This window comes from Chiloscyllium punctatum, chromosome 33, assembly GCF_047496795.1.
Source record: "Chiloscyllium punctatum isolate Juve2018m chromosome 33, sChiPun1.3, whole genome shotgun sequence".
NCBI classification, from domain to species: Eukaryota; Metazoa; Chordata; class Chondrichthyes; order Orectolobiformes; family Hemiscylliidae; genus Chiloscyllium; species Chiloscyllium punctatum.
In genome coordinates, this window is record NC_092771.1 from 26,672,912 (window position 1) to 26,696,088 (window position 23,177).

The window sequence follows — 23,177 nt, forward strand, 5'->3', positions numbered from 1 at the left end:
GTCTAGTCTCTGTTGTTGGCAGGCATAAAACCTCTATCATAGGTCTCTGACATGGTGACCAGTTATCAGTCAGCTGCTTGTTGGCCACATCTCCCTTTGTCCCCTCCTCTGCCTCCAGTTTGTCAGTAGTAACTTCCCCCATTGCTTGAACAAACAGTGGTGTACATAGCACTTGACAATGAGTGTGAAATAACTTTCAAAAAGTGTAGTAATCAATTCCACAATCCATGGTTTTTAAAACAATCCTGTCCCCATTTCAGTCCACAATCAAAAATTACAGAAAATTAAAAAGGTGTTTTCCAATATTTAGAAGCTTAATTGTTTCCACGTATTGCTTAAGTATTAGAGTCATAAATAAAGTGAACCTGAAGTTTGGACTGTTTTCCTTTAGAGGAGAGAAGGCTGAGTGGAGGTATTTGAAATCATGAGGGATCTGGACACACTGAAGCTGTTCTCGTGTGAAAAGAACAAGAGGGCACAACTTTGAAGTAATTAGCTAAAGAAGCAAATGCAGTATGAGGCGGTGCCTGGAAGTGTGGAGGAGGCACATTTAATTACTACATTCGAAACGAGTTAGGTTGATACTGGAAAAGAATCAATATGCAGGGTTCAAGTGAGGAAACTGGAGGGTGGTACTTTGTGAAATGTTCACTCAGAGAACGATGGGTCAAATGGGCCTTCTATGCTGTAATAATTGTGGAAATGCACAGTAGGCTTATTTATCATCTGCACAGAGAATAAGTAATTCATGTTTTAGGCATGGGTTTTTCTCAACACAAATTTGAGGTTGGTGATCCAGAGTGCAATGATCAGGTGAAATATGGAATCAACACCAGAATTTCTGATCCAGTAACTTCTTGGAAGGCACTAAAGATTGGATGATACATTCTTTCAAAGGTTAGTCTATATGTACTTTAGCTCAGGTATTCAGGTTGTTGATATATTGCAAAATGATCAGTGTTCTGCAAGTTGACACTTCTAACTGCAGAGGTGCGAATCAGCATCTTTCAATTATGCTTCAAGTGCAACATTGTTTTTAAAAATTGATTGTAGTGGAAAATGATTACATGCTGTGAATCATGGCTTTCTCCATCCCAAAACAAAGTCTTTGATAAGATTATTTTTGCTTCACTTTCGTGGTGTGATTGTCTCTGGCAGGTATTGTTTGTCACTAATTGTTGTGAGAAGGTGGTAGCCTTCTTTGCACTTTGCACACAGTGGGGTGGGTGGTTTAGAGCCAGGCCACTTCAAAGGATATTTACAAAAGAATCACGCTGGTGTGAGACTGAAGTCATATGTAGACCAGAGTTGGTGGTGATGTTAGTGAGCTATTTGGAGGTTTTTTTTGTTGTGATATGAAATTCACCATGACCCCACGACCACTTTATAGTCACTTTTATTAATGCCAGTGAGATTTTTAAAATGAATACAAATTCTTAAACCACCGTGGTGGAGTTTGAACTTGCACTGTCTGGGTAACTATTTCAGTAACATAATCACTACGCTTGTGACCTTTAAACTTGGAAACCGGGCACTATAATCAACCTGAGAACTGTTAGACTGAGACCAGTTGAACTTTTCCAGCTCATGGATTGGTGAACTTTGCTACTATGTTCCAAGTTGTTGTCAGATACTTTATTGTTTAATTTCACTGCACTGGGAGTGGAATATTATCCATCCCATTGAAGATGGCATCAAATATACTCAGGTTAATTTGTCTGCAGCTAGTTTGGTGCATTGTTGCCCCGACAGCTCAGTAAAAATCTGTCTGGGTTGGTGGGGGGAGTGGCATGGGGGGGAGAGTGGGGGGGAGTTGGTGGGGGGGGGGGATTCGGTGGGGGGGGGTGATGCTGGAGTGGATGTGAAATATGAGAGAGCAACATTGACTAACCAATCTCATCTTGGACCGTGGCAATGATTTTCCCCAGATTAAATTTGATTCCATGTCCAATAAATGGAAGTTTCAGCTTGCCATTCCTTAATGAAGCTGATTTGTGTTTTGCCCCATGCAGTGTCAAGTGTTTGTATATTTGACTAAGCCCAATGACACACTCTGTTCTATCCCTGCAGGCTGTACAAGAGCACTTACGAATGGATAGTATCACAGCAAGTTTCTTTACGCTCTTTGAAGTTGTGGATCACTTTTTTGGTAAGGTTGACTTTTTAATTTTTGTAAAAACAAATAATGGCACCAGAACATGTCAATATGTAGAGAGAGAGAAAAGTTAGGAGCAGGGATAGGCTATTCAGCCCATTGAACCTGTTCCACTATTCAATATGACTATTGCTGATCTCTATCACAATGCATTACTCTCACTCTCTCCCGTAAACCTTGACAACTTTCACTTCTAGAAATCTATCTGTTTCTTAAATATATTCAGTGATTTGGCCTCCACATCCTTCTGTGGGAAAGAGTTCCACAAGTTAATCATCCTCTGAAGAAATTTCTCGTCTTAGTCTGAAAGTGCCTGGTGCATATCCTGAAACTGTGACCCGAAGATCCCTTGTTCTGAACTGCTGTGGCCATGGGAAACCTCATCCCTGTATCTGATTTTGTCCAGCCCTGTCAGAATTTTGATTCATTGAGATTTCCCCCCTCATTCTTCTACACTGCTGTGATTACAGACCACTCAACTCAATCTCTCCTTGACAAGCCTGCCATTCCAAGAATAATCTGGTGAACTTTCATTGCAGGCTCTCTGTTATTAGTATATTTCTAGTCAAGAAGGCAAAACAGCACACAGAACTCTAGGTGAGATCTCACCAAGGCTTGACGTAGCTGTAATAAGCTCCTGTTTTCAAATTTTCATGCAACAAAGTCCATTGTGCCATTTCCCTTCCTAATTGCTTGCTGCATTGCATGCTTATATCAATGACCAATGTACAGGAATCTTTGTATATCAACCTTTCCTAAGCTATCATTATTTGACATTTGCTTTTCCTACTGAAGTAGACAACTTCACATGTATCCATATTATACTACAGCATCTGCCATGTATTTGCTCACTCACTGAACTTGTCCAAATCATCTTGAAGTCTCTTTACATGCTCTTCACCGGTCCCAATCCCATCAAGTTGTGTGTCATCGGTGAACTTGAAAACATTACATTTGATTCCCTTATCCAGTTTATTCATATTTATATTGAGAGTAACTAAGGCCCAAACACTGATCTGTGTGGAACCTCATTTATCACTATATCAGTTCCTAAAATTGCACGTTTATTCCTGCTCCGTTTCCTGACTGCTAACCAGTGTTCAAACCATGCCAGTATTTTTCACCAGTCCCACATGCTTTCATTAAAACTTTCTGAAAGTCCAAATTCGCTACGTCCCTGTAAAATTGAAAGCTGCCATTGTAATACCTCTAGTCTAAGAGGGAGGGAGGCAAAAAGCAGTAACTATAGGTCACTTAGCCAACATCCTTAGTTGGAAAAATATTGGAATCAATTATTAAAGAAGTAATAGCACATTTGGAAAATCATAGTCTATTTAAGTAGAGTCAGTCTGGCTTAAAAAGGAACTTGTGTCTGACAAATTTCTTAGTTTTTCAAGTAGATAGAGGGAATAAGTAAATGTATTGTATTTGGACTTCCAGGAGGCATTCAGTAAGGTACCTCACAAAAAGTTAAGTCATAAGGTAACAGCCCACTATTGGAGGTAGTATACTGGTGTAAATAGAGAATTGGCTAATGTGCAGGAAACAGTGAATGGGGATAAGGGGTTCTTTTTCGGTTTGGTAACCTGTAACGAGTGGGTTTCTGCAGTGATCAGTGCTGGGACCACAACTGTTTGTAAGGTTTATTAACGACTTGGGCAATGGAAATGAAGAACTGGAACCAAATTTGCAGATGACATAAAAGTAGGTGGAAAAGCAGGTTGTAAGGTGGATCCAGAGCTTCCAGAGAGAGATTAAATGGGGAAAAAAGTTAGCAAGTGGAGTATAATGTGGGAAAATGTGAAGTTCTTCCTTTTAGATTCTATTCTTTAGAAGGAAGAACAAAAGAATAGACTATTATTTAAATGGGGAAAACCACAGCAAGCTGCAACACAAAGGGCACAAAACGCCAAGTTAGTGCATAGGTGCAGCAGGTAATCAGGATGGCTAATGGAAAGTTGGGCCTTACTTCAAGGGATTTGGTGTATAAGACTTGGGAGGTCTTACTGCATCTGCACGAGGTGAGTCAACATCTGAAGGACTGTGAGCAGTTTTGGTCCCTTTATATAAGGAAAGGTATCATTTCGTTGAAAGTAGTTCAGAGAAGGTTCACTATGGTATGTGGAAGGATTAGGACTACATGTGGGATCTCATTGAAACACACAGAATTCTTAAGGGGCTTGACAGACTAAACACTGAAAGGATGTTTCCCTTCATGAAAGAGTCTATGACCAGAGGACGTAGCCTCAGAATTAAGGGGTACCAATTTAAGACTGAGATAGAGGTGTTTCTTCTTTGAGAGAGTTGTGAGTCCTTGGAATTTGTAACTACAGAAAGCAGAGTCCATGTATATATTGAAGACTCGGATTCTGATAGATAGGGGCATCGAGGCTTACAGGGAAGAGGCAGGAAAGTGGATGTGAGGAATGTGCAATCAACCATGATCTTATTAAATGGTGGAGCAAGCACAGGAGGCCAAATGCCCTACTCCTGTTCTAATTTCTTATGGTCTATCGTGACTGGTTTTCCTCCATCTATTCTACTAGTTACGTGCTCAAAAAAAACACCAGGAGGTTTGCGCAAATGGTTTCCCTTTGCATTAACTTATGGAGACTTCGTGCAATACGATTGGTATTTTCTAAGTGTCCTCTTATTGCACCCATCATCATTGACTCCAGATTTTCCCTATTACTGCTGTTAGGCAAACTGGTCTGTAATTCACAGTTTACTCTCTACCTTCATTTTACAAATGATGTGGTTACACTTGCCATGCTGTGGGATTGTTCTGGAAAACAGTTTTGGAATTTGAAAATCAATGCATCTATTATTTCCATGACCGTTTCCTTTAATATCCTGAAATGTATCAGGCCCTGGAGATTTATCGGCTTTCACTCCTTTTAATTTTACCAGCTGCACTTTTTTTTAGCTAAACTAACCTTCAGTTCTCCTTTCCCAAAAGTCTCTTCCTTTCCTAGCACTTCTGTGATAATGACACAAAAATTGTTGTCTAATTGTTCCGACATTTTCTTCTCCATTATAAGTTCTCCCTTTTCAGACTGTAAGAAACCTATATTTGCTTTTGATTTTTTTTTTACATACTTATAGAAGCTCTTGGACTGCTGCTGTGTTTCTTGCAAATTTATTCTTGTATGTTTTTCCCCACCCCTTTATTCAACTTCTTGGTCTTCTGTTGAATTCTAATCGGCTCCCAATCTTCAGGTTTCCTTTTTTTTCTAGCAACTATATATGACTTCTTTCTGTGCATAGTACAGTCCTTAATTTCTTTAGTTGATCATGTTGATCCAGTTTCCTTGTGTCCTTCACCCAAAGGAATGTGTAACTACTGCATTACATGCACTAATTTGTTTAATAGTAACCATTATTTACCCAGTGTCATGCCTTTTTATTGAAGCTACCAAACCTGTCACAGCTAACTGATCTGTCACGCCTTCATAGTGTTAAAATAGTGTTATAACCCTACGAAATTTCTCTTCAGGGGTGTTTTGAAGAAGAATTTGTTGATGGGGTGTTAATACTGGAATAAATGTGGTTTTTGAAATGTCCAGCTATAGTGCTTTAGCTCCCATAATATATGGCTAGGGTTGATGGACCAATTAAACTTTTCCTGCTGTTAGTTTTTGTCTCATGGTATCTATCATGATATAAACTAATACAGAGTCCCCTTGTCAGTTTTAAAAAATGTTTCGGAAATGTCTCCCTTGCTACTTCTCTCATTGATTTTCCATTACATAATTTGAAACTGAATTGATATTCATTCGTTGTCTTAATCTGCAGAAGCTTTTCCAATGATTAAAAGTTTGGCATGGTCCATAAATTGCATTGCCATTTAGTTTAACCATGTTGTAATCACATTCATCAGGCCTTTCTCTTTGTTCTTGAGATATTAGAACAGCTGCGAGCTTGGTCAAAGAATTAGGGCATATTTAAGGAGGTGGAGAGAATTAAGAAATTCAATTCACACGTTAGCACACAGGTGGCTGAAGAGACAGTAAGTGGGCCAAATGCACAGGAGACCAAAGTTATAGAAGTGAGGAGTTCTTGGGTGGTTTTCAGGCCAAAGGAGGTTACGTATAGAGAGGGATTTGAATGTGAGAATGTAGCAGGTTAACATTTAGGCCAATGAGGGTACTGACTCATGCATGATACAATGGCTATATCTCCAACTATATTGTTGCTTAGCCAAAGATGTCTCATCCTCGATTAAGGAAGGTTGCTAACCTTTTCCTGTTTCAGGGTTGATGTCATTTGAGTCATTGGTTGTGTGTCATTGATACAGAGATTAATTTGTACCTTTTGCAGAACGGAAGCTAGTCCCCAATGAGTTTCCACACAAACTGTACATACAGAACTACACTTCAGCGGCAGCTGGGACATGTTTGGTCATTAGGAAGTGGCTCTTCACCATGGCCCAAGAAGAACTTTTGAATGACAATGACCTTGCAGTAACCTACTTCTTCCACCAGGTACATGAGCATTTCTCCATGCACTGCATACTTTAAGCAACATAGAATGCAATAAGCAATTTCTGGTACTTGGTTATGTTTTGTATGTTTGGGACTCTCCTCCTTTATATGTGTCTAAGTGCCTCAGCATCAGAACGTTATTGGGGTCGAAAAATAATTTTGAACAGTGTAATTGCTTAACTGGTAACCTGAAAACTCTGCTTTATTTCCATCATTGTAATGTATTTTCACCTTTTTTCAGTTACTTGTGACAAAATCCTTAGTGACTGAGATGGCAGCTAGTTTACTTAATCCTGCTTTTCACTGAATCATTAGCAGTGGTGCTTTAGTGAAGTGACTTTCTGTCATGATTGGGAAGCATCTCCTGCCTCATTAATTTATTGAACCCCTCTTCTTCTGGATCCAAACTTGAGCAATAGTTTTAAAGTGAAGATGCCTTCCCACAAATATGATAACTCCTTCATGGTGAGGACTAGTGTTTGTGTGCCTGTTTGTGTACGTACATGTATCATGGTCACGTGTATTAGTCAACTCTGAACAAGTACAAAGTTGGTGTTTTCAATGATCATTGTTTCACCTTTCACAATACTGCAGTCTGTTAACTGGGGCATTCTGCTGGAAGCTAAATGATCCCATTTCTCACTCAGTGCAAATCTGTAATAAAAATAGGAAGCACTATAAATATGCAGGTCAATGAGATTGAGCGATAGAGAAGGGTTAATGTTTCACATGGGCCTTTTTGACAGAAATCAGCAGAACAAACTTAATCCTGAAGCCCTTCTTCAGTATCCATTTAGCCTTGAAGCAGGAATATGGCCACTAACTGCGGCACCAGCAAACTTCCTTAAGATGATTGGTCAAGATTAAAACACTAACATGTCATAAAGAACTGAAACGAGGAATAATTACACGATATTAATTGCATTCCAAAAAATATTATGCAAAACTTGCAAATGTAACTGAAAGCTTGAAAGATTTTGGAATGGGATTACTGTACAGTACATGAATCACAATGCTTGGTGTAGTGGTGAGTTAAAATATGATTTGTGGGACTGGCAGGGCAGCACGTATTGGCTCTTTATCGTTAAGGGTTGAGTCAAGCTTTAGTGGGACTGGAGTCACTTGGAGGACACTCTGGGTAAAACTGGCAGATTTCTTCCGTGAAGGCTAGTTATGCTGTTAATCTCCATTTTCTATTGCTAGCTGCAAATTATCACATTTATTGAGTTAAATCTCAACTTGCTGTAGTTGAATTTGAACTCATTACCTCAAATGCTGGTCCTGGTCCCATTGTAGTGACTTGTCCTTTTGTATGACTGTGATGCATTGGTGATTGAGCTTAAAAATGTGTTGCTGGAAAAGAACAGCAGGTCAGGCAGCATCAAAGGAGAAGGAGAATTGATGTTTCGGGCATAAGCCCTTCTTCAGGAATGAGGAGGCTGTGCCAAGCAGGCTAAGATAAAAGGTAGGGAGGAGGGACTTGGGGGAGGGGCGTTGGGAATGTGATAGGTGGAAGGAGGTTAAGGTGAGGGTGATAGGGCGGAGAGGTCAGGAAGAAGATTGCAGGTCAAGAAGGTGGTGCTGTGTCTGACGGTTGGGACTGAGAAAAGGTGGGGGAAGGGAAATGAGGAAGCTGGAGAAATCTGCATTCATCCCTTGTGGTCGGAGGGTTCCTAGGCGGAAGATGAGTCGCTCTTCCTCCAGGTGATGTGTTGCCATGGTCTGGCGATGGAGGAAGCCAAGAACCTGCATGTCCTTGGCGGAGTGGGAGGGGGAATTGGTGTTCAGCCACGGGGTGGTTGGGTTGGTTGGTGCGGGTGTCCCAGAGGTGTTCTCTGAAACATTCCACAAGTAGGCGGCATGTCTCCCCAATGTATAGGAGGCCACATCAGGTGCAGCGGATGCAGTAAATGGTGTGTGTGGAGGTGCAGGTGAATTTCTGATGGATATTGAAGGATCCCTTGAGCCTTGGAGGGAAGTGAGGGGGGAGGTGTGGGCGCAAGTTTTGCATTTTTTGCGGTTGCAGGGGAAGGTGCCGGGAGTGGAGGTTGGGTTGGTGGGGCGTGTGGATCTGACAACGGAGTCGTGGAGGGAGTGGTCTTTCCGGAACACTGATAGGGGTGGGGAGGGAAATATATCCTCGGTGGCGGAAATGACGAAGGATGATCCGATGTATCTGGAGGTTGGTGGGGTGGTAGGTGAGGACTAGTGGGGTTCTGTCCTGGTGGCAATTGGAGGGGCGGGGTTCAAGGGCGGAGGAGCGGGAAGTGGAGGAGATGCGGTGGAGAGCATCGTCAACCACGTCTGAGGGGAAATTGCGGTCTTTGAAGAAGGAGGCCATCTGGGTTGTTCGGTATTGGAATTGGTCCTCCTGGGAGCAGATGTGGCGCAGGCGAAGGAATTGGGAATATGGGATGGCGTTTTTACAAGGGGCAGGGTGGGAAGAGGTGTAATCTCGGTAGCTGTGGGAGTCAGTTCCGCATTGGTAATTGAACAGGAATCTGCTTCAGGCTCCTCCAGAGCACAATGAAATGAGTCAGAAACACCACTCACTACTTAAAAGTGTGGCATTGTTTACAACCAACTGAAGGTATTTTGGGTCTCCGTTTAATTGCTCAACTGAAAGACAACGTCTCCAACAGCACAGCGTTCCCTTAGTGCTGGATTGGTGAGGCAGTCTAGATATGAGTTTGATTTCTGGAGTTGAATCTGAACCCATGCCTTCTGATGCATATGTTTGTGTGTTAATAATTCCTGATCTTGATCCTGCAGTGAGATACATTGGAGTGTAGTCCCTTTCCAACTGTGCTATTTTCTCAAAAAAAAGTTCCTAGACTTGTGGCAAGTTCCCAAATGGCAAGCATCCAACAATAACTGTCCTTGTATAGTGCCTTCGATGTCCCAAGGTTCTTCACAAGGGCATTATCAAAAATATTCAACACCTAGCTAGTTGCAACCTTATGATGCAAAAAAGCTGAGTTGGAGTAAGGAATTAACGGAGGATAAAGAAACAGAGAGAATTTCAAAGTTTAGTGCAGAGGCTTGCAACCTGTGACTCTTCGACACTTTGTCTAACTTTGTCTTTACCAGTTGAAACAGTAATATTAAAAAAAAGTTTTTATTGTGCAGGTGAAAGACTAATCATTATGCTGCATTTTAAAGGTTGAAATGGTAATTTAATTTAACATAACGCTCTGTATCTGTGGGGGTGGTATAGCTAAACATGATTTCAGAAACAGAAATTGCTGGAGACACTCAGCAGATCTGGCAGCATCTGTGGAGAAGAAAAGTGAGTTCAGGTTTTAAGTCAGTAACCCTTCAGATGGTTATAGATAACTCTGGTTTGAGGACCTGGTCTTGCGGTTGCTGTGATTATTGTTTTGATTATGTCAGAGACAATAAATTATTCATAATTTCCTATTAGAAGCTTTTAGTATCTCGAGAATGAATGACTGAAGAAATTGTTTTAATTCCGCACAAACAATTTCACTCTGCATTTTTCACAAAATCATAACAAATGAATAATTCAGAATTCTATCTATTGTAGTTTTGATTTCTTTTCCATTGTAACACAAATTTTATATATATATATGTGTATATCTTAAATGTAAATTGAGTTTCACCAGACATGCTTGGCCATTTGTCAAATATTTGGTTTAGCAATGTAAAATTCCCAACCTGTGACCGCCCGCCCCTGCCCCCCCCCCCCCCCCCCCCACCCCCGCCCCCAGAAGTTTTTATTTTAGGCAAATCCTTTTTTTTAAGAGAGAGCTTTTTTTTTGAGAATCTGCAAGATGGCGACGATTCTGTAGAACTGTCGTGGATGGCTCTGCCTAACAGCCAAGGCATATTGGTGTTTTTTTGCCATCCCTGGCCAACTTATGTTGAGGAACTATTAGCTTAAAACCTTACAGAACGCATTCGTTCAAACTTGGGAATGGGAAGGATGCCAAAAGGAAAAGGAGCAAGCAAACAGCACCAGGCACACCAGAGGCCACAGCAGCAGCCTCTCCTGAAACCCCAGGGGACCTGACAGACTCTCAGGAATTGGTGGCAGTGATGGTGAGACTTATCTCAAAGGTTGGGGCTGCAGTTGAGATCCGTGAGGAGATCTGTGCTCAGGTCCAACCTGGGTGCACCTGGAACATCAAGGGAAGTCATTCGCCTGTTAAAAGGAAAAATGTACTTTCTAACCTGAAGAGGGAAAAGGTTGATATCACTTTGTTGCAGGAAACCCATCTTGATGATGGGCAACACCTGAAGCTACAACAGAGGGGTTATGACCGGGTATTCTTTTCATCCTTTATTACTAAAAGTAGGGGAGTGGTGGTACTTATCCAGAAAAATCTTCCATTCACATTATTAGAGCAGGTGAAAGATGGGCAAGAATGGTTTGTGATACTCAAGGCCCTGATACATGGGGAGGAATATGGCATTTTAAATGTCTGCTGTCCTCCGCATCCCCTCAAATTTTTGGTGAGTGCCTTTGGAACACAGCACGTTATTGTAGGAGGGGGACATTAATTGCCTTCTGGATCTGACAGTGGACAGGATGCCCAGTGGACCCCCAAATATTTCTTTGCTGGCCAAGCAGATAACTGACTGATGTGAGGAGTTGGGGCTAGTGGATATTTGGAGATGTCTTCACCCTACCGGCAGAAACGTCACCTTTTTTCAAACCCACATAAATGTCAGTCGAGGATTGATCTCTTTCTGGCTCCCTTGACTGTTCTGGATTCGATTATGGGTTGTAAAATAGCTGTTTCTGATCACCTAACTGTATGTTTGGAGGTTAAGGCCAAGAGGGAGGGGCTAGGTTTGTGCCACTGGCGTTTGGACCCTTTTCTCCTTAAGGATTCCAAATTTGTGGAATACTTTTTGAATGAGTTTCAGGAATTCTTGACTATCAACTCAGGCACGGCTAGTTGTCCGTCTATGCTATGGGAGACCGCTAAGGCCTTTGCTAGGGGATTAGCTATTTCCAATTCGGCTAGCAGGAAATCACAGAAGGGGGAACAGCAGTGTCTGCTTGAGACGTGGTTGAAATCCGCCGAGGTGGCACATTTTGCACAGCCTTTGGTGACTAAGCTATAGCGGATCATGGCCCTCTGGGCTGACTTGAATTCAGTACTGACACAAACCGCAAAGAAAGAACTTGCCTTTTTTTTTAGGCAAAGGCTGTTCGAGTATGGGGATAGGCCAGTGAAGTATTTAGCATATCTGACTAGGAAAAAGCATGCTCCCCGATCCACTACTGCAATTAGAGACGGCACTGCGGTCCTTACATACGATGCCAAAAGGATTAATGAGGCTTTTCGGAGTTTTTACTCTGAATTGTATCAGTCTGAAGGTTGTGAGGACAGCTGGGCTAAAATAGAAGGGAGAAAGTGAGGACTGGAGATCGAGTCAAGAGTGTAGTGCTGGAAAAGCACAGCAGGTCAGGCAGCATTCAAGGAGCAGCAGATTTGACAATTCGGGCAGAAGCCCTTCATAGCATTCCTCGGCATTTTTATTACGCCAATATTTGATCAGTTATTTCGGACTAACTTTGCTCACTTGCTCGACCATATTAGGCAGGATCTCCAGAGATGGCAGGCTCTTCCAATTTCATGGTTGGGCTGAATAACTCTCACTAAGATGAATGTCCTTCCTCGTTTGCTTTATCCCATGCCTATGCTCCCTCTAATGTTTCCAGGTCATCGCTGTGGAAACTTATGGGTTGGTTTAGTTCCTTTGTCTGGCTTTGTGGGCGGTCCCTCATTAAACTTACTGAGTTGCAGTTACCTAAAGGATGGGGAGGAGTTGATTTCCTAGACGTCAGGAGGTATCAGTTGAGTTCCCTGCTGTCCTTTGTGTGCGATTGGGCAGGCAATGATCCGGGCTCGATATGGCTGCATATTGAGGCCTCCCCGGCAAAGTGCCCTCTTATTAACCTGTTTATGGATAAGATGAGGACCATTATGGACCATGGCCAGAACCCCATTGTTATTAGTACAGTCAAGGCATGGAGAGCGATACGTCAGAGTGAGGGTTGCTTATCCAAGACTTTGCCACTTACGCCCATGTATGCCAGGGTTCTGACCAGGGATGATGGACTCAGGGTTCAAACTATGGGCAGTGAGAGGAGTGTCCAGTCTGGGAAACTTGTTTGAGGGGGTGGTTATGATGTCTTTCGAGCAACTGAGCCGCAAATACGGGCTGCCCAACAGAGATATTTGCCTTTTTATTTTCAGGTTAGGGATTTCATCCAGAAGAAGACTATGCTTCTCACTAAGCCCTATAAGCCTGATAGAGGTTGTTGCTATGTACTATAAGCACCCTCTTGGTTAGTGCCCTCTATCGCCTGCTGGGTGGCAGGGCCTGGCAGGATATTAATTGGTTAATATCCTGGGAGCAAGAGCTAGGAGTGGAGATCTCTTCTGAAACGTGGAAGGACATAAGGGAAAACATGCAAAAGATCAAATTCTGTAATAGGACAAGCGCTATCCAGTTAAAAGTTCTGCACAGGATTCATCTGGCATCGGACCATCTGGCAAAGGGACATCTTCAATGTGTCCCAAATGTGAAATAAGTGTAGATACTCTTGCCCATTGTTTCTGGACATGCCAGAGGCTCCATGTTTATTGGAGCACCATGGCGGGAGTGATAGGGAGGGTATTGAGAACTGAAGTTAAAGTAGACCTGATCTTTCTCCTAAATTTATCATCTTCAGATGGGCATGGGAAGAAACTATTTAATCTTGTTTACAGTGCACAGAAGAATATTCTGATGAATTGGGTGCCTGTGAACCCAGCGGGCTTGCTGAGATGGCAGAAATTAATTATGGAACACATTCCCTTGGATTTTTTTACAAATGTGGTGCACTCTTATAGACCTCTTATAAAATAGCCCTTTTTGAGTTATTTGGACATAGATTTGTCAGCTATCTTAACAAATGCGTTTGTTTAAACCAGGATGGTTAGGTTTGCTGAGCCCTGGGCCCTGGAGGGGGGGGGCTCCTGAGTTAATACGGGTACATATACAATTATCTCGTTTTTTTTTGTTTGGGAGCTTTGCGCCGAGCATAGCTATTTTGTGTGTTGTTTTGTTTTTTTTCTTTTATTAGTTGCTTACTTATTTATTGGTGTTGTTTTGCACAGTGTTAGGGTTTGTTTTGTATTATAGGGTAGTTAGTAAACAGTAGTTGTATTGTAAATTGCATTTTTCTTTATTGTACTGGTATTTGCTTTGTTATATTTTCAATAACTTTATATTTTTGTAAAGTCAAAAAAATTTGTTTTCTTGCTAATAAACATATTTACCAAAAAAAAGCTTTTTAAGTAACAAAGGCTCTTGACCCCCCAGTGTAAAATTCAGGCAACTCTAGGCACAACTGCCTATGGAGGAGGAGGTCTGTTGAAGAGGGCAGAGTAAAAGGCACAAGTATCTTTATGTTGTAGGCATTTACTGATGGAATAGCCGTATAGAATTTTGTGAAAAGTTATTTTATTCTGTGTGGTAATAATAACTGCAGGTCTGTGTGTCACTGCCATAATTCAGCAGCTGTGTTGTAATTGCAGGCCGTGGAGGACGTAAAGAAAGGGCGGATTCGAGTCGGCGATAAGTCATACCAGCTTCAGAAATTGTCGGAGCAGCACAAAAAAGTCATGGTAGGATCCTGCCTGTTTGTTTAATACTTGTGCATTGACAAAACAGGAAAATTTATCGTTAGAACTTGCAGCTTAGAATGTTAGATATTAGAAATGACGCACAGGAAAGGACTTGATTCAGATATTCCACTTCCAATTTAACCAGTTCTTCCAATGATAGTCACCTTGTAAATTGTTTAGTACCTTCAAGGGGCAGTAATTCCCAGTGGATTTCAAGATGATGACAACTGGCATAGCGCAGCCGTAGAGTTAGACAAAGATGACTGAAGCTGTGATTGAAGTCCTGGGTATTGAAAAGGGGAAAAGGGTGCATTTCTATAATACTGTTCACTTCCTACAGACATTACAAAAGGGTTTTCAGCCAGTGAAGTAATTTGGAATCTATTTATGTCATAATTAAAAATCACACAACACCAGATTATAGTCCAGCAGGTTTATTTGGAAGCACTAGCTTTCGGAGCACTGCTCCCTCATCAGGTGATTGTGGAGAATAAGATTGTAAGACACAGAATTTATAGCAAAAGTAGACAGTGTGATGTAAATGAAATTATATATTGAAAAAGACCTGGATTGTTTGCTAAGTCTCTCAGCTTTTAGAATGACCATATTGGCTTCAGTTCTTTCGTATGTAAATCGCAAAACATTATTCAAAAAGTTACATTCTCAAGTGAACTTTAACAGTTGGTGCCACGTCAGCCCAGATAAGGTATTGAAGGTGTTAGCTCCCTGTGAGACTGTCTGTGCCACAATGATCAGACTGATTCTAATCTAAAAAACGGATTTACAGAATCTTACATGGCTTCATGCCGTTTTTGAGTAAAGTAAATGTAATTCTGCAAGTACAAATTCATCCCACAAACTTTTATGTGTATGTGCGCGGGGTTAGGAGCCTCTGTGAGAGGGCGTGTGTATGTGTGTGAGAGTGTGTGTGTAAAGGGGTTTAAGTCTGTGAGAGGGGGCCTGTGTGTATAGTGCAATGGAGTCACCTGTAGTGCAACATGAACCCAAGATCCCGGTTGAGGCCAACCCCATGGGTATCGAACTTACCTATCAGCCTCTGCTCAGCCACTTTTCACTACTGCCTGTCCCGAAGTCTGTCTTGGTAGATGGTCACCCAAAGATCCAAGGTCAAATGTCCTGGACCGCTGAAGTGTTCTCCGACTGGGAGGGAACACTCTTGTCTGTTTGTTCTGCAGTGTCCATTCATCCTTTGCCGTAGCCTCTGTTTGGTCTCTCCAATGTACCATGCCTCAGGGCATCCTTGCCTGCAGCGTATGAGAGATAGACAATGTTGGCCGAGTGGCATGAGTCCCTGCCATGTGCATGGTGGGAGGTGTCCCCACGCGTAATGGTGGTATCCGTCTCGACACTCTGACACGTCTTGCAGCGTCTACCGTGACAGGGTTGTATGGAGTTGTCCTGAAAGACGGGCAGTTTGCTACGAACAATGATCTGTTTGAGGTTTGGTGGCTGTTTAAAGGCAAGAGGTGGAGGTGTGGGGGAAGGTCTTGGCGAGATGCTCATCCTCATTGATAATGTGTTGCAGGCCGTGAAGAAGATGGCATAGTTTTTCTGCTCCTGGGAAGTACTGGACAACCCTGTTGGTTGCAGCACATATCTGTCTCTTGATGAGGTCATTATGGTTCCTCACTGTGGCACGTCTGAACTGGTGGTCGATGAGTTGGGCATTGTACCCCTTTCTTAACAGGGCATCCCTGAGTACTTCCAAGTGCCCATCACGTTCCTCCTCATCTGAACAAATCCTGTGTATGTATAGGGCTTATCCATAGGGGATGGATGTTTTAATATGTTTCCGGTGGAAGCTGGTGAAATGTAGCATCGTGAGGTTATCCGTGGGTTTGTGGTAGAGTGAGGTGCCCATCCTTGATGGACATGCACGTGTCCAAGAATGAGACAGATAGTAGAGAGTAGTCCAGGGTGAGTTTGATGGTGGGATGAAACTTGTTGATATCACTGTGTAGTTTTTTCAGTGACTCCTCTCTACATTAATACATTTCTCCAACTTCCACTCAAATCATGAAAACAGCCATCCCCTATGGACAAGCCCAATGCATACACAGGATTTGCTCAGATGAGGAACGGTGATGGGCACTTGGAAGTACTCAGGGATGCCCTGTTAAGAATGGGGTACGATGCCTAACTCATCAACCACCAGTTCAGCCATGCCACAGTGAGGAACCGTAATGACCACCTCAGGAGACAGACATGTGCTGTAACCAACAGGGTACCCTTCGTTGTCCAGTACTTCCCAGGAGCAGAAAAACTATGCCATGTTCTTCGCGGCCTGCAACACATTATCAATGAGGATGAGCATCTCGCCAAGACCTTCCCCACACCTCCACCTCTTGCCTTTAAACAGCCACCAAACCTCAAACAGATAATTATTTGTAGCAAGCTGCCCGGCTTTTAGGACAACTCCATACAATCCTGTCATGCAAGATGCTGCAAGAGTGTCGACACTGATACCACCATTACGCGTGGGGACACCTCCCACCATGTACATGGCAGGGACTCATGCCACTCAGCCAACGTTGTCTATCTCATACGCTGCAGGCAAGGATGCCCTGAGGCATGGTACATTGGCAAGACCAAACAGAGGCTACGGCAAAGGATGAATGGACACTGCAGAACAAACAGACAAGAGTGTTCCCTCCCTGTCGGAGAACACTTCAGCGGTCCAGGACATTCGACCTTGGATCTTTGGGTGACCATCTTCCAAGGCAGACTTCGGGACAGGCAGCAGCGAAAAGTGGCCGAGCAGAGGCTGATAGCTAAGTTCGGTACCCATAGGGATGGCCTCAACCGGGACCTTGGGTTCCTGTCACACTACAGGTGACTCCCATTGCACTTTATACATGCACGCACACACTCACACTCTCTGTCATACACTCACACGTACACTTCTACACACACACTCTCACACCCTCTCACAGACACTTTGTGGGATGAATTTGTACTTGCAGAATTACATTTACTTTACTCAAAAACTGCATGAAGCAATGTAAGATTCTGTAAATTCGTTTTTTAGATTAGAATCAGTCTGACCTTTGTGGCACAAACAGCCTCACAGGGAGCTAACACCTTCAATACATTATCTGAGCCAATGTGGCACCAATTGTTTAAAATTCATTTGAGAATGTAACTTTTTAAGAGGTTTTGTGATTTCCATATGAAAGAACTGAAGCCAACATGGTCATTCTAAAAGCTGAGAGACTTAACAAACAGTCCAGGTCTTTTTCAATATATATTTTCAGTTACATCACATTGTAAACTTTTGCTATAAATTCTGTGTCTTACAATCTTATTCTCCACAACCACCTGATGAAGGAGCAACGCTCCAAAAGCTAGTGCTTCCAAATAAAGCTGTTGGGGTTGTGCTTTTTAACTTTGTACACCCCAGTCCAACACCGGCCTCTCCAAATCATGTCATAATGTTGGAGTTGCAAGATTCCAGTTGTACACAGGAATAGGTCAGCCTCAAACTGGCCATTGTGCTGTTACTTGCTGAGTTACTAAGAGGTTTTGCACCTTCTGCTTGTTTAAAACAACACCTGCAACTGAGGTGAAATTTGCCACTGTACTGTCCAGCCCAGTACATAAAGGCTGTTGAACCCACAGTGCGCGCGCGCAGGAGAACCAGCTAGTGTTCTGCTCTTGGGTAAGAAGGTTGGACAGTCTGTCTTCCCTACAGTCCCTTAACAATGAAATAAATGGCATAGAGCAGCATAGTGGAGTGTTTCGGGGAAATCCTTCCAGGGCACAGAAGGTCGTGGAGGCCAGGCCATTTAAGACTGGGATAGATGGGTTCTTGAGTATCAAGGTGATCAAAGATTATATGGAGAAAGTGGGAGAATGGGGTTGAGAAACGCATCAGTCATAATTGCATGGTGGAGCAGACTTGATGGGCTAATTTCTGCTACTGTGTCTTATGGTTTTATGCTTTCTTGTGGATGAGGCTGAGATTGAAGATGGAGCTGTGAGGGATAGCAGAGAATGACTGGCTACTTGAACTAGGAAATAATGTCAATGAAGGAGTTCATGGACGAGATATGAATTCCATGTATTGATGAATGGAGAATTATTGGGGGTTGGCAGAGATGGATAGATGAGGCAGCAAGTGCAGGATTAAGAACGAGAAACACTGAATTTATATTGTTCCTTTCACATTGTAAGGATATCCCAAAACATTTCTAAGCCAGTGTTGCTGAAAAAGATTATTCCACTATTGCCACTGTGCTGTTGTGGGATCTTGCTGTGCACCCATTCGCTAATGTGGTTCCTACACTGCAATAGTAGCCACACTTCAGTTCATAACTGGCTGCAAAGCACTTTGGAATTACTTAAGGTTCTGAGAGGTACTATATAAATGCAAGTCTGTCTAATTAGATTAGTGCAGAATTTGAATCTAGTTCTAGTGATGAATTGGATTAAACAATGTGGGGCTGGTGGGGGAGTGGGATTTGCTGGCAGGCCATTCATTAATCTGACAGTAAATATCTGTCTATTATTGCAGTACCTGAACATGATTCGGACTTGTGAAGGCTACAATCAGATAGTTTTTCCACACTGTCGATGTGACTCTCGAAGGAAGGGCCACGTGATGGCAGCCATTAGCATTCAGCACTTTAAACTCCATGCTTGCACAGAGGATGGACAGCTGGAGGTATGTGTGTTCAGATGGGATGCTGATGGGGTTTTATTGTCTCATTGTCTTAATGGACTCTCCTGCTGTTCCCAGTCATAGTATAAACCATCTTAGTGAGTGGCACTCAAATCCCCTATAGGTTTGTACATTACAGCTTCCTCTTGTGCTGCAGTACAGCCTGTGGTGCCTACACATGTTCTTTGAAAGTTATCCAGATAGTCCTACTCTCATGCTCAGAGTCCAGGAAATTCAGTCATAAGATATTTATTCCATTCCCTTCTGAAAGTCATAATTGATACTTTAACCACCCTTTCAGGCAATGCATTCAGATTACCATAACTCATGGAAATCATGGAACTTGCACCCATGTTGACCATGCTGACAGTAGAAGCTTTATTATGGATGCTATTTAACTACTTCAGTATTGTTGGAACTGCAGTCACTCAGGCAAGTGGCAAGTATTTCTGCAAACTTCTGATTTATATCTTCTAGACGATGGACGGGCTTTGGGGAGATGAGAGTGAGTTACTTGCTGCAGAGTTCCTCGCCTCTGACCTGCACTTCTAGCTATACTGTAGTTAAATGGCAGTTTAGTACATTTTCGGATCAGTAGTAACCTGATAACAATGTTGACTACTATTTTGAACACATATTAAAACTTAGTTTGTTTCGCTTGGTCTTGTACATACTGGTGATTGACAGCCTGAGCAGTTCCCATGGGGAGAGAAATGCTCGTGTATCTCTCAAGAGCTCCAAGTAAACAGTTGGAGTAAATCTCTTTTATGTTTCACTTACTCCTAAGCACGGTGGTAGTTGGTTACATAGCTAAGCCAGACCACTCAAAATATTCTTAAGTGGGCAGCCCAGACTGTAACTTTGCAATTTGTTTCAGTAAGTGCTCAGTGAAAGCTACCCATAGTAAGTTATCTAGGTTGAATTCCAGGTTTTAAAACTGACAAAAATTTATTCACAAAATTAACGCATGAAACATAAAGAACAGAATATAGAATACCCACAGAACTTACACTATCCCAAACTAGACTTAATTATGCTGTTCTGCATATACACAACAGTCCCACTAAACAAACCCCTTAAACACCAGCAAAAAAAAATGAAACAAAGGGTTACAGGTTGAAGTTAGAAGGGCAGAAGGAGAGAGAGTCTAGCAGCCTGTTTTCACACAGCTTCCCCACCCCCATCCACCTATTGTACTCTTTGCTACCTTCTCCCCAGCCCCACCCCCTCCCATTTATCTCTCCACCCTGGAGGCTCCCTGCCTTCATTCCTGATGAAGGGCTTTTGTCCGAAACATTGATTTTCCTGTTCCTCGGATGCTGCCTGACCTGCTGTGCTCTTCCAGCATCACTCTAATCTAAACTCCACAACTGAACTGACTCACCAAGACTTCAGTTTCCAGAGCTGACCTTTCATTATACAGGTCACTTCTAAAGCATAAGCTTTAACCTAAAGTCTCATTCCTTTGTATATAAACAAAAAGGCCTCCCAATACCCTTCTACCTCTGTACCAAACCCAGCCGATTTAGAGGCTGGAGTGTTTTATGACCCTTCTGAAAAAAATCAAGGACACAGTATCCTTGAGAAAAGGAACAGCTTTTAGATAAAGGACCAACCTTGTGATTTTCTCGCTCTCTGTCGCTCTCTCTCTGCCCCCACCCATCCGCGCCCCCCCCCCCCCCTAACTTTGTCATGCTTCTGAAGGTGTTAACTACTTTTCCTTCAGCACAGTACAGGCCCTTTGGCCTTCGATGTTGTGCTAACCTTTTATCCTACTCTAAGATCAAACTAACCTACATATCCTACAATTTACCATCATCCATGTGCCGGTCAAAGAGTCACTTAAATGTCCCTAATGTATCTCATTCTACTACCTCTGCTGGCAGTGCATTCCACGCACCCGTCATCGTGATGTACCCATCCAAATGCCTCTTAAATGTGACAATTGTACCAGCCTCCTCCACTTTCTCTATCAGCTCATTCCATACACGTACAACCCTCTGCATGAAAAAGTTGCCTCTTAGGTCTCTCATATATCTTACCCCTCTCACCCCAAACCTATGACCTCTAGTTCTCGATTCCCCAATCCCAGGGAAAAGACTTTGCCTATTTACCCTATTCATGCCCCTCATAATATTGTAAACCTCAATAAGGTCACCCCTCAGCCTCCTGAAGGACCTAACTCTGAAATCCCCTCAAAACCTTCCTCCAACCACTTTAAAATTATGTCCCTGCATGATAGCCGTTTCCACCTTGGGAAAAACTCTCTGCCTATCCACTCTCTATGCCCCTCATCATCCTGTACACCTCAATCAAGTCACCTTTCATCTTTCTTCGCTCTTATGAGAAAAGCCCTAGCTCTCTCAACCTTTTGTCATACGACACACCCTCCAGTCCAGGTGGCATCCTGGTAAATCTCCTCTGCGCACTCTCTCTAAAGCTTCTACACCCTACCTATCATGAGGCAACCAGAATTGAACGCAATATTCCAAATGTGGTCTAACCTGGGCTTTATAAAGCTACAGCATAACCTAGATTAGATCAGATTCCCTACAGTGTGGAAACAGACCCTTCAGCCCAACCAGTCCACACCGACCCTCCGAAGAGTAACCCACCCAGACCCATTTCCTTCTGATTGATGCACCAAACTCTATGGGCAATTTAGCATGGCCAATTCACCTAACCTGCACATCTTTGGAATGTGGGAGGAAACTAGAGCACCCAAAGGAAACCCACACAGACACGGGGAGAATGTGCAAACTCCACACAGACAGTTGTCTTGAGGCAGGAATTGAAGCTGGGACCCTAGTGCTGTGAGGCAGCAGTGCTAACCACTGAGCCACCGCGCTCGAGTGTATCAACCTGTTTCATGCTTTCCTCACAAATGAAGAAGTCCCTCTCACTAGTGATAACTGAAGCAATGTATTCATTCAGGACCTCCCCTACCATCTCCAACTCCAGGCACAAGTTTCCCCCACTATCCCTGATTGGCCCTACCCTCACTCTGGCCATCCTCTTCTCTCTTTACATAAGTGTAGAACGCGTTGGGGTTTTTCTTACTCCTTCCCGCCAAGGCTTATTCATGCCCCCTTCTAGCTCTCCTAAGTCCATTCTTCAGTTCCTTCCTGTCTACTCTGTAACTGTCTAGAGCCCTGTCTGATCCTTGCTTCCTCAATCTTAAGTAAGCTTCCTCCTTCCTCTTGACTAGACGTTCCACATCTCTCGTCATCCAAGGTTCCTTCAGCCTGCCATCCCTTCCTTGCCTCAGTGGGACAAACCTATCCAGCACTCTCAAATGCTCCCTAAACAACTTCCGAATTTCTGTTGTGCATTTCCCTGAGAATATCTGTTCCCAATTTATGCTCCACAGTTCCTGCTAAATAGCATTGTAAATCCTCCTTCCCCAATTAAATGCTTTCCCCATACTGTCTGCTGATATCCCTCTCCATGAGTATAATAAAGGTCAGGGAGTTGTGATCACTGTCACCAAAATGCTTTCCCACCAAGAACTCTGACACCTGACCTGGTTCATTACCAAGTATCAAATCCAATATGGCCTCCCCTCTAGTCAGCCTGTCTACATATTGAATCAGGAATCCTTCCTGGACACCCCTGACAAAAGTTCCAATCAATATTAGGGAAATTGAAGTCACCCAAAACAACAACCCTGTTACTTTTGCACATTTCCAAAAATCTACCTCCCAATCTGCTCTTCTATGTCTCTGTTGCTATTGGGAGTCTATAGACAACTCCCAATAAAGTTGTTTATTCTGTGATGTCTCAGGGCCTGGTTCTGAGACCGTTGCTCTAGTAAGAATCCGGCCAATGATTGGGTCCTGCACTGCATTTCAATCTGATTTCCCCAATTTTGCTCTATATCTCTTAGTACGTAACCCCATCAAAAGCAGTGTCTTGATTTGACTTGAAAGTTTTGATTATGCCTGCATCCACAGGGGACAGAGTTTTAATTTGTATGGAAGAATATGCTTCTGTATAGTTAGCTGGGAGGCATACTTCAATAGTTGGGTGAAAATTACTTTCACAATCTCTTCTCTTCTAGTGCAGCTGAGGTGAAATTATGAGTGTAATGGAGTGAGAGCTTGAATTTACTCTCTGACACTACAAACTGCCTTTTAATTTCTATATTAATTATATCCCACTGATTTCCATTTGCCCAAATCACCAGGAATGAATCTAATCTCAAATTG

General features: G+C 42.8%; 1 protein-coding gene across 2 annotated transcripts in view; it reads left to right on the top strand.

Moving 5' to 3' along the window:
- LOC140458504 (sorting nexin-27-like) overlaps nucleotides 1–23,177 on the top strand; it is a 120,258-nt gene that overhangs the window by 88,342 nt on the left and 8,739 nt on the right. For both annotated transcript variants that reach the window (XM_072553212.1, XM_072553211.1), the window contains exons 6-9: nucleotides 2,071–2,149; nucleotides 6,476–6,639; nucleotides 14,199–14,288; nucleotides 18,823–18,972. In XM_072553212.1, coding sequence (XP_072409313.1) covers nucleotides 2,071–2,149; nucleotides 6,476–6,639; nucleotides 14,199–14,288; nucleotides 18,823–18,972 — 483 coding nt within the window. The remainder of the gene's footprint in view (nucleotides 1–2,070; nucleotides 2,150–6,475; nucleotides 6,640–14,198; nucleotides 14,289–18,822; nucleotides 18,973–23,177) is intronic.